This window comes from Tinamus guttatus, unplaced genomic scaffold, assembly GCF_059628265.1.
Source record: "Tinamus guttatus ecotype Peru unplaced genomic scaffold, ASM5962826v1 Tinamus_guttatus_pri_ptg000089l, whole genome shotgun sequence".
Lineage (NCBI taxonomy): Eukaryota > Metazoa > Chordata > Aves > Tinamiformes > Tinamidae > Tinamus > Tinamus guttatus.
In genome coordinates, this window is record NW_028288623.1 from 4,411,168 (window position 1) to 4,426,348 (window position 15,181).

Consider the following 15,181-nt stretch of genomic DNA (forward strand, 5'->3'; position numbering starts at 1 on the left):
GGGCCCTCTGCTCCAAACCCAGCCTTCCCACCATCCTGAGCCCTGTGCTTAAGAGAAACCTGCACAAAGCAGGCTGATCTTGAAGAAATGCTGACTCCTGGCTGAGCTGCACCTGACCCAGGCCCCTCTGCCACAGTCATGGCAAGTGGTGACAGTGACAGTCTCTGAAAGGAGAAAAATTATTTGTGGGGAGCAGCAGCTCCAACTGGCCATGGTGGGAGTCCCAGCTGAGTTGAGCTGCACAAGGGCTAGGGGCACCACACACCAGGAGGCTTCAGAGTTACAATTCAGATGAGTAGCTCAGTCTACTCCCTTGGACATCACCTTGAGGAAACATCAAAAAATTGCAGTCCGGCTTCATTCTGGGAAGCAGTGGCCACAGCAGAAGAAAGCTCGGTAACTGGTGCCCGTTCACCACGGGCAGCACTGCTCCCTCCTACTGCTGGGGAAGGAGCTGCAGCAACTGTCATGCCTGCTCTTCTCCCTCATTGGAAACGTGCCGGTAGCCAGGGGGCTGAGACTGGATGCGCAAGAGGACAGTCAGCAGGAGGATGATAAGGAGAAAGAGAATGGATCCACACACAGCCAGAGCCACAAACAGTTCTGCAAGGGAGAAAACAAGTGGTCAGTGTGGCATCACCCAAGGTTTCTGCTTCTGGCACACTGCGGTCCAGCCTGGGCTCACCTGTGTCGTGCACAGTGCTTGCTGCCTGGCATTCCTGCTCCCAGTCCTGGGCAATAACTGGATCGGTGAGCTGCAAAAATCTATACAGAGGACATGTTTGCTGACAGCCAGGGAGTGTCAGCGGGAAAGGCTCCTTCCCGCTCTCATTCCGGAAAAACATCTCCACAGAGAAATTACTGAAAGTGAAATGCAGCTAGATTGGTTACTTGCTCTGGCTAAAATCAACACTTTCTAGAAACCTCTTAGTGTGTACACCCTTTCCCTTATTCTGGTGGTAATTTTCCTAAGAGTCTGCTGCTAGGAGCAAGACTGTATGCCCTAGCTTGCAGCTTAAATGAGGTATCTAACTCTTGAAAAATCAGTGAAATCAGAGCAGACACCTTTACTGCAGCCCTCACCCATCATCCTCTTGGTACAGCTCAAATATATGACATGAGGCGTATGGTGCTTGAAACCCGTTGTAGACATCTAGAGCCATCTGCAGTGCCACAAGGGTGGTGTCATGCTGAGAAAGAGAGAAAAAAACAAATCACCTCTGTGAATGGGGCAGGGCAGCTCAAGCCATAGCAGCAAGGGACAGGACTGTTGCAAAGGGAAGTCACCTTTGTGACTTGCAGCAGGAGGGAGAGGAGCAGTGCTATCAGAAAGGGCATCTGTGATAGTGCCAAAGAATGGAAGGGAGTGAAGCACAGCTGTACAGGCCATGCATCATTCTTTAAGAACTGGTCTTTGGGGAGCAATCTGGGAGAGATGCTTGAGCTTCCAGTCAGCAGGCTGCTGGAAAGCAGGGACAACTCTCCATAGGGCTGCTGAAACATCTAATCTGAGGAGCATCAAGCTGTGTACCACATACAGCAATAGCTTCCCCAGGTCTGCCAGTCACACCTGCCAGTCTGAGCTAACAAGGATAAAATGCAAGTTCGAGTTTTCCTTGGGGGCCCCAGAAGAATGATGCCAGATACATACAGCCCACCCAGCCAGAGGCAAAGATGCATCCCTTGATCACTGCAGAAAAGCTAGAAAAGGTTAAAACCGTTAGCGAGGTTCAAACCACCCTGTGAGAAAGAGGAGGAGGATACAGACTGAAGCTGGCACCCACAGTCTGCCTTACCGCAGAATAGGCAAGCAATTTCAGGTGCTGGTGGGCAGAGTTGTTGGCTGCTTTGGTTAGGTTCTTCCTAATGTGACCCAGCAAGACCCCTAAGGAAATGGAACAAGTGATGAGACTGAAAATCTGGACAGAGCAGCATGAAGCTCCCTCATTGGCCCACTTACCTCCTTGTAAACGAGCTTTCTCTATCCGATGGTGAATCCCAAACAGAAATTCAAAACTGAAGTCTTTTAACTGCTTCAATCGAGCCATGACATCTTCAGTCACCCATAAGGGCAGCTTCATCTTGTGTGCTTGCTAGAAAGAGACAGAGAACACTCCTCTGCAGGTAGCACATACCCACAGATCAATCACTGGCATGTGAGTCAGGGCATCTGAGCCTTGCCCAAACTGCCACTGATTTCCTATGTCATTTTGAATATTTCACTTTTCTACTTATGCTTCTGTTCTCATCCTGCCACACTGCATACAAAGAATACATGTGGTTAATGTCCTTACCTTCTAAAGTTGTTTCAGAATCTAAGGATGAGAAGCATAAAGATCAAAACCTGGGAGCTGCCATTTCTATGAAAGTACAACTGGAATGCAGGATTATTTTGCAAGAGCAGTAGAGATAGACAAGCCAGGCTGTTGCAGGCCGATTCTGCCCCACAGCTGGAAGCTAGTCAGAAATAAAAGGAAAAGTGGGAGAGCACAGCCTCAGTTTCTGGTTCACCAGCCTTACGCTTCCTTGGGAGCCAACTGCGAGCCGACACTGACAGTCCAGTAGTCAAACCCACTATATATGGAGCAGGGAACCAAGGAAGGAATTTGCTTTGCAGCCAACCCATTACAAGAAAGGACTATGTACTGGCAAACAAATTGCAGTTGTGGTTCCTTGGCACTGCTCAGATGGAGCAATTTTCTGTGCCACGTTCCATTAAACTGTCAGAAGATGAGGCTGAGTGTCCTTAAGGGTCCATTCTGTCTGAGAGCATCAGCACAAATTCCCATCAAAAACCTAGGTGCTTGGTTAGTTTGACAAAAATTTACAAAGAGAAGAGCTGGAAAACTCCTTTTTCATTTTTTTTTTCTCTCAGTTGGTAGAATGAATCTATTAGTTCAGGTGAAGGAAACAATCCTTCATTTAGGGTACTGTAAGGGTGAGATAAAAAGGAGGAGGCACACAGTAACCAAAGAGACTTATTATTTCTCAAGTATAGTTTTGAGAGTAAAACTTCCCTCCTGACAACTTTCTGATTTTGTTTTCAGACTGAGAACTGTTCTCCAGATTCTTAAGGCTACAGTTATTGCAAACTCTTTCAGTGAGCCTCGAAAGGGAAAAAGATTTTACACTGGTATTTCTGACCAAAGGAGGTTTGGTCACTGACAAAAGTTGCTTCACTGTGATTGCTGTAAGACAGGAGATTGGATTTGTGATACAAAGGGCAAATTTACATAATGCAGTGCAGCTCTGGACCCAGATTTTCTGAGCTTGCAGCAACTTAAGCTGCTGCTTTACATGGCAAGGTGCAAATCTGTGCATATTTACCCCTCGCTACACCCACCCCTGCCAAGTTAGTTTGTAGCTGCATTAACGTATCACTCCCAGGAAGGTAACTAGCCAGGCACCTCCACAGAACTAATTAGCAGGACAGAGTGTCACATGAGCTGCTTTGCTGCTTCTTCCAGAATTAGTTAGTTTGGTACTAATGTGCTCTATAAGATGTTTCATAGTGTTGTATAGTTATATACAAATAAATGTCTGCAACAACTGTAAATCTCCTGGATATGTAACCTTCAGCATTATCATAGCATTATCACAGAACAGCTGATTTTACTTTTTTAAGCCTTCATGAGATGTGCTTTCAGCAGAATTCCACACGAATTTCACCAAGGTTGTTTTCCCTCCCCTTCAAGACAGTAAAATGGTAACATCTGTCTCTAGAGTCTTTCTCTATCAAAGGCCCTTAACAGATTTCACAGATGTTGCCGATCCAAGCTGTTTTATGGGCTCTTGCAAATTAATTTTCCACCAAATCTGGTGACCCCAAGAGACCAGATTCGTGTGGCTGTAAGATGATGACCAAACTTACTTCACAAAACAGAGTGTCATACACACTCCAAACAGACTCGAGAGAGACATCCCGGATCCCAGTCTCATTTGCCACCATCTGCAGGAATTGCTGTAGGAATGAGTAGAGAAAGCAGCTTTCAGTTTTCCAATCTCATACTGTATTACATGCACACAATGGAGGTGGTCTTACCCTTTTCTCAGAACTCTAATTACTTAGAGGTGGTCACTTTAGCTACTGTCCTCCAACCTTATCTCATGCAAACAATCACTTACCAAATTATCTCTGGTTTTATTTGTGTATTCTGCTGAGTCCCGGGTTTCATTCTGTAGCTGTTCATAGCGTGGGCAGGGAGTCAGTGGGAACTTCAGCAGCTGGGCAGAGACAACAAGAGCAGCTATGTCACTGGGCACCCAGAAGTGCAGAATCCGAAGACAGCACCCGTCACTGTAATGAAACCCTAACTAGTTGGAGGCACCTGTAAACAGCTTCAGATTATCTCCTTCTACGGTACTTCCGACTGAGCGTGGTCTGCTGAGGTGCTGCAGCTAAAGCACTGAGTGAACACACATCCCGAATTACTTTCCCGATCAGAAAACAGAAGAATCTTGGCAAGGCAGGTCCAAAGGGAAATGGAAGACAGTCTGAACCAAGACTGAAGGAAGGACTTTTGGAGATGTCAGTAAAGCATCCTGCTCAGGTTTCGACCCCACCATCCTCAAAAGTAACTTACCCTCTCCCCGGCCTCAGGCACTGTGTGCACAGGGATAGGCTGCCAGGAGATGTTTGGGTTGAACTGCTCTTGGGCGTCCGGGGGATACAGGCCCGCCAGGTTGGCCTCCGCGCTCATCAGTGTCCGGTCGAAATCGGTGCTGCGGATGAAGATCTGCGGGCGCAGGGACGGAGCAATGTTAGCAAGAGCGCCCGGCGGCTGCTCGGGGAGCAGCGGCGCTGTGACGGAACTCTGCAGGACTGGGGCAAACGCCTGGATTCACTTCTCAGTTCTCCCATCTGAGAAATGAACACAACAATCATCTGGCTAACAGAGGAGCGAGCGCTGAGATTTTATTGCATCACTGTGAGCTCTTGGGATTAATAAACCAAGATGGTTTATCGTTCCAGAGCTCAGAAAGAGACATTTGAACCAGAAAGAAAAGAGAATAAATGGAAATATTCAGAAGGGTCAAAATGAGCTCGTAGTATCTGTGTACTGAAAACATTTAGGGGAGAAGGGAGAGCCAGTAATAAAATAAAAGGAACACATATGAAATTGTGAAAGAATGCCTTCAAAGCCAACATGTTGGATATGACAGGCCAAGAACCAAAAAAAAAAAAAAAAAAAAGAATAATCAAATACAATGTCAAGATTTTTTGGGGTTTTTTTTGTGATGTGAACTGAGGAGATGGAAGCATACAGAAGAGCACAAATGCTCACCCTGTATAGTAACTGCCATGCAAACTCTTATCTGAAAACTTACTAGCCGAGGGTGGGGGTAAAGTTAGACATGGTCTTTTCTCTGACAGTTTCTACACAATTTTGCCTCCTAATTGTGGCTTGAAAGCAACAGAGCTGGTACTCATTACACAGGACTGTTTTCATCCTAGGTAAGCTCTACAGAAATAGAAAGGAAATATTTTAAAAGATAAGGATTTAGTTCTAGAAGTGTCACAACAAAGTATTAAGCCTTGCTTCTATGTGCTTTCTTCAGCACCTTTTGCCAGGGCTCCAGCTTGTCACCAAGTCAGGTGACAGCCAGTCACAGGGTGTCACCCGGAGGCCACACTTCTTATAAGAGGGATCTGGGCTCGGCTGGCAGAGTGGTTTCTGTTTGCATATGCTTTGTGGTTTTTTCCCTTCTCAAGCGAGGGAAGAAAAATAGTTTCAAGTGTCAAAGCTTTGCAAGAAGGAAGCGTGTTTGGAAGGGAACTCCTTGGGAAGGTTAAGGGAGCTGGGCTTGAGCTGGCGCTGGCAGCTTGTATGGTGGAACAAATGTCAGAGGGGGATGTAATCTGAACCGTGTCAAGCTCTGCATTCAGCGGGAAGCCCAAAAAGGGGGAGAAGCCAAGACAGAAGACCCGCACTTCCCCCACTGGGCCAGTCGCAGGGTGCGTGCGCAGACGAAGCGGAGCCTGGGGCTGGCCCACGGGCCGCGCGTCGCGGCACTCGCTCGTGGTCCGCTTCACTCACAGCTGTCTGGTCAACCACCGTGGGAACACGGAGAGCTTTTCTAGTTCCTTAACTACTTTTTTTGAGCCTTCAGATGTCCCCGTGGGCTTAGTACACAGTTGTCCTAAGGGCTCTGTCGGGGTTTTTTGTAAAGGAAAACTACTCGGGACTCTTGGTTTCTCAAGAAACAGCACAAAGTGCGGCAACATCACAGAGAGGAGAGGTACCAGCCCTGGGGGGGAGCTCGGTAGTTTGCAGGTGGAAACAAATGAGAGGAAACAACTTGTGGGCAATAGTTAGTACTTGTGCGCACGGCCTCCCGGGAGCTTGCGCTGCAGCGTACGGGAGAGGGCCAGACGTGTGTGCGTGTGTGTAGGTACGCGACGGGCAGGCCGCGCACCGGCCTCGCGGCCAGGAGCTGCAGTTCGCGCAAAGCAGGGCTGCGTGAGCGGCCCGGTGCCCCTGCCCGCGCGCGGCGCCGCGCCGGGACAGCCCTGCCCCGGCACTCACCTCCTGCCGCCGGTACGTGGCGTTGAGGAAGCCGCGGTAGCGCCGCCGCAGGGCCTGGCCCAGCTCCCACTGCTGCCGCATCCCCACCTGCAAGGGCAGCGCGTCAGCCCCGGCGGCGGCGGGAACGGGGCAACGGGGCACGGGAAGCACCGGGCGGCCGCGCCGCCGCCGCCGCCGCGCGCACCTGCGTGAGCTGCCCGAAGCCCTGCGGCCAGGCGGCCTCCTGGTGCGGGTCCCGCGGGTAGGCCTTGATGGGCGAGCGGTCGCCGTGCCGGTAAACCTGCGGGCGGCAACGCGGGCCGTCACGCTGCGCCGGGCCGGGCCCCGCCGCCGCGGCCCGCCCGCCCCGCCGCCCCTGCTCACCAGCGTCACGAAGCGGAGGCTGCGGGCGCGGGCGAGCGGCGGGCGCGGGCAGGCGGCCAGCAGGAGCAGCGCCGTCACCGCCGCGGCCCGCGCGGCCGCCATCGCGCTGCCCGGCGGCACCCCCGCCGCCCCGGAACCGAGATGCGCCGTATGCGCCACCGCCCGGACAACGATTTTTCCTGCACACCGGAAGCGCCGCGCCGGGCGGCTCGCGGCGGCGGGGCGAGGAGGAAGCGCCGCCCCGGCCGCGCGGGGGTGGGCGGGGCTGCCTCCTCCGCTCCGGGCGCGCGCGCTCTGCGCATGCGCCGCGCGGCCCGGGCCCGTTCGAGGCGGGTCGGGGCGGGTGGCGCCGGGGAGCGGGGCGGCCTCGCGGCCTTTGGGCTCGGACGGCGCCGTCGGGTGGCGGGACGTACTCGGCCTCCACCTCGTTCTGGTGGTCGCCAGCCGCACTGGGAACCCGAACGTCCCCGAGCGGAGGTGTCGCCGGTAGCGCCGGTGCTGCGGGGGCGGCCCTGGCTGCGTCGCCTGCGCTCGGCAGCGCCGCGGGCCCTCGCCCACCCGCTTCAGGGCGCGGGTGGCGTGAGCGGCCGCTTCCCTGGGGACGCCGGCCTCGCTTCGCAGCGCTCGGTCTGGCAGCGTTGCCGCGTTTCCCGGCGAGGCCAGCGGTCACCCGAAACCCCTCCGTCAGTCACAGTCACGCGTTCAGGTGGCCGTTCTTTCTACGAAACGGGTTTCTCCGTGTTCTGGCGTGATCCCTAATGCGTTAGGTAGAGCCCTGGCAGACGTGGATGTGAGAACGTGCTGGCGTATGTAGGGCAGCAGCCCCAGCCCCGCGTGCCGTTAATCCTCTCATCCCTGAGCATCGGCTAAGGGCGCTGCGTGCCTGGGTGGAAGGAGAAGCCTCCTGTGCCCGGTGGGTCTGGTGACGAAGGTGCTGCTGCTTGCCGGTTTTGCTCACATTTAGCTGCTCCTTGTGACTCTTACCTGAGTGTGTGACAAAACTCAGCTTTTGTTACTAAATATTCATCTGGTGGCCAAGAGCCTAGGAGGTATTACTTGAAGAACAGAGGGGAAAAAAAAAATCCCAGGTGGTTAAACTCATCTCGTGATAGTACTCAGAGCCACGTAATTCCAGGAGACCCTCAGCTTTCACTGCAAAGGAAACGTGCAGTTCTTGTGGTTGCAAAGGGATCCTGGAAACATGCAGCCTAGTGGCTCAAAAATTGGCAAGCTTATTTTTCTGTATGTATTTATTGGCTTAAAATTTCGTGTGGTTTGCAACATTAGCGAGTTAAGTCTAATGTTTTGTAGATTGCTGAATTATTTATGGAACAGAGAGATTATAACAATGAAAACTTGATGTAGCTTAAAAATGTTTAGCTGGATGGAATAATTTGTTTAATTTGCTTGTGCTTGAGTGCTTGATTAATTAAAGCTAGTGCTATGCTGGATCTTTTGAAAGGTTGTATTATCTATTCCTAATACTAGTGTTGTTAGTCCCGATGTGGTGCCATAGGGTGCTTCTGAGGCTGGAAGAAAAAAAGCTATTTGCAGCATGGTGCTGCTGTGGACTGACTTTATTTTGCTTTTTCCTGCCAGTTTTGGTTCACTTTTCTGATTTGAGATTACTAGTGGAAAAGTGATGCACAATTTGTGGTAAAATGAGACACTGAGCACCGGTGGGGCACAAAAAAGCTCCGGACAACGGCCCGCACCTGAACAGGGTGTAATGGGCTTCGTGACCGCCGGTTTAAAGGCGGTTTCTGTCTCCCTTTGCCTCGGGAGCAGAGCTGCTGCTTTTGCGCCAGACCAGCTGTCCCGGCTAACACCGGTGCTCGGAGAGAAGGACGGGCCGCGGCCGTGACCACGGGCCACCCCCCACCCGCGGGGGATTCCGTGGTTGCGTGGGACGGGGCGCAGCGGGCCTCGCCTCGCGGCGTCCAAAACGCGGGCATCTTGTGTAGATCCGCGGGAGGCGGCGGATCCAGCCGCGCTGCAACCCGCGTCTGGGCTTGACCGGCAGCCGGGCCCGGACGCTGCGCGGCCCCCGGGGCGGCCGGGCCGGGCCGGGGCGGGCGGCGGCAGCGGCACGTGACCGCCCGCGCGGCGCGTTACATCACGGCGGCCCCGCCGCGCCGCCCCCTGTAAATAGCGCCGGGCCGGGCCGCGCCGCTCGCGCCGCCGCACGGGCCGGGCCGGGCCGCACGGGCCGCTCCCGCCGCCGCCGCTCGGGCCCCGCTGCGCGCGTGGGGCGGCGGCGGCCACGCGCCGCCGGGGCCGCCAGGAGCTGCCGGTAACTTCCTGCTCCCGGGGCTCGCGCTCTCGCTGCCGGGCCGGGCCGGGCCGCCGCCTCACGTGTCCGTGACCCAGCGCAGGACGCGCCGCTCCGCGCGGAGCGGGCGAGCACCGGGCGCCCCCCGCGGGGCGCGGGCGCCGGCGGGAGCGGACCGGGCCGGGCCGGTGCTGCCGGGGGGGCTGCGGGGCGCCGGCCGGGCCGCCTGAGAGCCCCGCTCGTCCGCCCGAGCGGCGCGGGAGGGGAGGCGCGTTCCTGGCTTCGGTGGGACTTCGAGGGGGGCCCGGCTTCTGTGGGGTCTGTTGTTTTGGCTTGTTTGGGGTGTTTGTCCTGCTTTCTTTGTTTTATTTTGTTTCGTGTTTTTTTTTTTTTTTTCCCCCGGGCAACAGCCGAGGTGATGATAGAGATAATCATGGGTGCTGTGCTGCCCTACAATTAAAAAGGGTCCCTGTGGGAAAGAGGTCAGAGAATGGGTAGAAACAGCGGGTGGATGATGAGCGAAGCAAGTTAAAGCAGCCCTGTGTAAGGAGGGGGTATGGGTTAGTCGTGTCTCTTAACTGCTCCTTGTGTCCTGAGATGCTGCCAGGTGCAGAGCGGAAGGATGTTCCCTGTCGGTGATAACTTGTTAACTTTCCTCTTTCCTTGCGGTCTCCTTCCCTCAGCTCTGCGTTTCTCTGTCTTGTTCACCTGTTACATCCTGTTAACCTAGATTGGGAGCTTTCTGGGACACAAACTTATCTTAACAACTGTCAGTTTACATGGTGCTGTAAAGAGATGACTTTTGCTTACATTGGTGCTGAAGGTGTTGACTTTTCATATTTGACTTAGCATTCCTTGTGCTAAGGTCCACACAGCCACCACAGGGGGTATTTCATTATGGGGCAGCAGCAAACCTTGGATCCCAGGCAAGAGGGAAATAACGTTGTCCTTTGACAATTTCTCCTTCTATTTTTTGTTTCCCTGTTATTTTTTTCTTTCGAAGGGCACAGTTACCCTCCCTCCCACAGGCTTTTTCTGAAGGAGTCTCCAATACTGAGTCACGTTGCTGACTAACCTTTTGGCTCACTTGTGTGTCAGACATTTTCTGGCTAGGACTGTAGGCTGTGATTGCTCGTAGGCAATAGTGAGCAGCAAAGCGGAGAGCACTTTGGGAGGTATGTGGCGTACCTGCTTTTCCCCAGGTGTCAGGAGAAGCCTATATCTGAGGAAAGATTGAAGAAAAAGGAAAGAGCTGTTTTTTGCTTCCTTTGTCTGAACTTGGTCTGTGGAAGAATGGCATCTTAATCAAAACACAAACCCTCTACCAGGGAAATTCTTTTCCCATGAGGGAAGTAATTCTGGCTTGTAAATTCTGGTTTGAAGATTTTAGATTTTGAAGTGTCACTGAGCTCAACCCTTGCTTCCTTTGTGTCGTGGCAGGAAGGCTTTGGACACAGCACAGATTGTTGTGTGAGGACCAGCTGGAGCTTGGCCTCGCTGCGCTCTGTGATACGGCACCAGTAGCACATTTACCAGAAGACTCCTGCTACTGGAAAGCTTGCAGAGCAGCCCGTGTCACTGCTGCGGTAATCTATTTTTAAGTGTAGTATTGAGTTCAGTAGTGCTTCTTTCTCATATGTGCTTATGCGTATGCATCGTCCTTTGCAGAGGAAGGCCAACCGTTGGAAGAGAAAAGGAGAGGTTAAAACATCACCCAGCCTCACTGCTGGGGAAAAAAAGGGCGACAACAAAAGCCAAGAGTCTCATCTAGGGTGGGATATGGGATGTTTTGGAACTTATTGGTGCTCTGGAGCTGCCTGAGGCATCTGCAGCTACTCGCACTCTGAGAGGATGTGAGGAGAAGGATGAGAGGGAGCTATACATTCCTCCCTCTCTGTAATTTCAGATTAGGAAAAAAAAAAAAACCCAAGAGGCAGGAGACTTAATGACCAAATTGCCATGTCCCGGCGGTGTGCCTTGGTTTGCTCCCTTTGCAGTTACTGCTGCAGCAGCGCTGGGGGCCTGGGCGGCGCGTCGCCCCTGCGAGCGGGCGGGCGGCGCGCGGAGGCTGCGAGGTGAGAAACGGGACCGCGGGGCCGCCGAGCGGGGAGGGTCGCGCCGGCACCGCACTGCAGTGTCCTTGGTTGCTGTTACCTCTGGTCAGGTGACTTTCCAAAGCAAGATGTTTACTCTTGAAATAGTCCACATAATTATCAGAGCGCTCGTTGTCTAGTAAACAGAATTAATTTTTGTTGTTGTTAAATATTTGATCGCATTTTTAGAAATGGCAATGATCTAGGCCGTAAAAGTCAGCTCTTTTGTAATTACATCTGGTCTGTGATTGTACGCCTTCCAAGGCTGATATTTCTCAAAATTTTAAATACTGCATTTGAGGTCTGTAACTTGCTATTTTTCTTCCTGTTTGCTCAGAGAAGAATGGAGGTTATACTGTGTTTTGCCTTGCATGGGTTAGAGAATGATCCTGTCTTCTGCTCTGGAAGTAGCTGCTGTGACAGTCTCATTGTCACAGATCTGTGGGTCTTTGCGTGTCAATAGGAAAGCTTACCTGATTTTACCTAATTGTTTTTTTTCCTCCCCTCTGAGTAATAAAGTTCACCAGTCTGATTAGCTTGAGGATAAATGTATGTTTCAGAATTGAGATGAAACTGGACATCTAAAGATCGTTTTGTTTTACTGGAGGGAATTGCTCTGCTGCTCTGCAGTAGAGTATGATACTTTATTTTCCTCGGAGTGTAATAATTTGGAATGGAGAATGACATTCTCTTTGCTGTGGAAATTGTCTCAACTGAAAGGAACTTTATCTTAGGAGGGAATTCATGGGAATGCTTCCTGCTGTGAGGTATAGTTCTGCATCTAGGCTGCAAACAGGTTGAACTTGGTTATTAGATTGTGCTTCTGCTCGTGTATAATGCTTGACCCAACACTCTCATTGTGGTTACTGCAGCTAGAAACTGTATTTGCAGTAAATGCTGTTTTGATAGATAGAAATAATATTGTTAAATTTGAAAAGGCCATCTGTGTTTCGGCAGATTTTCTGAATTTCTCTATTAAAAACAGTATGTGAGGGGTTATTTCAGCACTTTTGCAGTTTTTCAGCTGTGACTTCCTGCCTGGGAGACAAAACACCTTTTTTTTTTTTTTTTTTTTTCCCTTTCTTTTTCGTTTGTGCATTTGTGAAGCATAGGAAAAAAAATCTTTACACTAACAAGGAGAGATCTCTGGAGCTGCATAGCTTGTATTTTTAGCTCTAGAGATCTCAAAGCCAGATTTCCTGTAAAACAGAATTACTTGGTTTGTTGAATATCAAACAAGAAACCTTATAATAATGATCTTGATTTCTGTGTCATTTTATAAAGTGAGTTGGAATGTATACACTGCAAAGCTTCACGTGTCTTATTTGGGGAGAGCAAAGTCTTAAGGGTACCAACATGGACAGGGTATTTAAGGAAGGGTGGGGAAAAAAGAAAAGTTTTAGTGGGCGTTTGATTGAGAAATGAAGAGAGCAACGTCAGAGAATTAGAAATCAAATTCTCATTTTGAACGGTCCATAACTGGTGTCTGTAGGATTAAGCAGAAGAACTATCTCACGGGATGAGAGGATTGAAGGGATTTCAGAGCTGTGCTGCAGAGACAAGTCGTGTTGGATACATGTAGAAACCTTTCTAGGATGTAGATAAAAGATGTTGGGTGAGTAGCAAACTGATTGCTAAGCAGATGATTGACAAGAGAGTAGGTGTCTCCCAGCACATAGGGTTTTCTAGATTGTTTTAACGTTGCTTTTAGTAATGAGAACTGTACTTGTAAAACTTCTTGAAATGAGCTGGACATAGAAGTTGTCCTCTCTCTCCCTCAAAGAAGAGGAGCAATCTTGGCTGGCAGATCCACAGCTTGAAAAAAAACAAGGTTAATTGGTTTAAACCAAGACTTCCCACTCACAGATTTAAATCATGATTAAAGTAGGTGATTTAAATAATTAAGCCTTATTTTGCATTTGATATTTTCCAGAGAGCAAAGTTTATTCTAATTGGCTAGGTTAATTCATTACTACTACTTGCTAAACAGGATGATACAGTATATCCACATATGTTTGTTTATATGATACCACAATAAATGTTTACATTAGAAAAGTCATTTGGACCTACTGCACGAATATTTTTTTCTTTGGCTATTGCAAAGCTACATTTATATAAAAAGGTCAATTTAAAGTTATGCAAAAATAACTTTTTATAGTTTAATATGACAAAACATTAGATATGTAGGAGAAAATATGCATACTGGAGTGTGTGCCATTAAAACTAATTGATTTATTTTAACCAGGCGGTATTATCTGTATTTAGCAAAATGAACTGGTTGTTTCTGGTCATCATGTCCTTCCAGGTCTTTGAGCATAACTCATCCTTGCTTGTCTTTTATTTAGAGACTGGAAAAAAAGAAACAAATCCCCTCTGCAGCTTTTCTTTTTTTTCCTCAACTTCAAGCAAAGCAAACTACATTGAGCTGAAGAAACTAGTCTTTAAACCTTTTAAGAGAGGTGTGATTAATATTTTGATGATTTCTGCTTGTGTGGACTTCAAGGCTTCCTTGGGTTTAGCAGTTACATTCCCTAAACGTTCCCCAGCAACCTTGTGCTACTTGGATAGGGTTTTGTTTGTTCGCTTAAATTTTAGGTCTTACCATAAGTTGCCATTATCTTAGAAAACAAATAAAGCGAGGGTAATTTTGAAGTTTGTAGAATCCTGCCTAAATGACAATGTTTAGAATTTAAATAGTCCCTTGAGGCCTCTGTGTGGGGAGGGCAGAGAGGCAGCCCCCTGCGCTAGCAGCGTCTCTGCGGGTATGTGGGCACGGGCGTGCGGGTGCCTGGGGAGCAAAGGAAGCTGCTGTCCTGCCTTTGGGGACGAGCGCTGTGATTTAAGGCCTGGCATTGGCATCTTCCTGCCCTGGCCACTGTAGGGGAGGAATAATATTTCGGTATCTGTGAAAGAGCCAGGAGCAGGTCCAGCAGGTAGCTTCACCCTGTAACTGCTGAGGGATGCAGACTTTGTCACCTGCAGAGTCTGGGCTGGAAGTCCTAAGGTGCGATTCAGGAGCTTCTCCGTACGGCACATTGATGGGCAAAGCTGCACAGCTCCATCTCTAAGGAAGGTGCCAGATCCTCAGCAAAGGAGGAGTGAAGTGCTTTTGTGAGGAACATTTTAAAATGCAAAAGTGTGATGAAATTAGAGCATATCTATGTAGTCCTCTTATCTGAGTGCCTCTGGGAAGAGGAGGATAACTTTCCTGGGTTATATGGGACTGGAGGAAAAAAAATCCATTAGTCTGCAGAAGACTGCCAAGTTGTTGGGAGTTCTCCTAGAAATAGGACAGGAGTGGAGGGTAGAGAAACCTTGGCTTGAGGAAGACACGAATTGTTCCTTCCCTTACCTGCACTTTGAGGGCACTTTCTGTCATGCTGCTCCTTGCAGCAAGCTGGGGATGCAGGCCCAGCAGAATACAGTAAGTGACCCTGAAGTCCTCATCCTCCCTTGTTCCAGTATCACCTCCAGCTGGCATCCCCTGATGCTGCTCTGGGTGGTGCCTCTGGAGTGTCCCAGAACAGCCGGCCCTCCCCACCCTGCTCTCCCCCTACAAGGGGCAGAATAGGAAATCCAGATACCTGGTGGCTGAACTTCACTGCTGCTCACAGAGTCATGCATGAGTGCTCATTTTCCAGTGCTGATCTTGGATTTGCTTCTGGGAAGTCAGGTGCCGAGCTCTCTGGTGGGATAATGTTTTACAGCTCCCCCGTGCTTCATACGGACCCTGCCTGAGCATTAGTCTTTGCAGAACCACTGCCTCAGGGTCCTTCTGTGGACCCTGTGTCAATTCTGCTATTGGTTTTCTCCTTCTTGTGGCAAGATAGCAGTATGCTGCTTATGTCAAACCCTACTAGTCTCTTAACTGCATTTTTATTTACTTATTGTTAGAGCTTTTGTGCAGATTTCCTAATCTATTCTCT

General features: G+C 50.2%; 1 protein-coding gene across 1 annotated transcript; it reads right to left on the reverse strand.

Moving 5' to 3' along the window:
- Window positions 1–115: 115 nt before the first annotated feature.
- ACP2 (acid phosphatase 2, lysosomal) lies at window positions 116–6,992 on the reverse strand. Its single transcript, XM_088520543.1, has 11 exons — window positions 6,891–6,992; window positions 6,712–6,807; window positions 6,528–6,614; window positions 4,584–4,736; window positions 4,126–4,224; window positions 3,872–3,961; window positions 1,961–2,093; window positions 1,797–1,885; window positions 1,084–1,190; window positions 686–861; window positions 116–603 (listed from the first exon to the last, which is right to left on the reverse strand). Exons 1-11 carry the CDS (start codon window positions 6,990–6,992, stop codon window positions 467–469), a joined length of 1,269 nt encoding a protein of 422 aa, XP_088376669.1. The 3' UTR covers window positions 116–466.
- Between the last annotated feature and the right edge of the window lie 8,189 nt (window positions 6,993–15,181).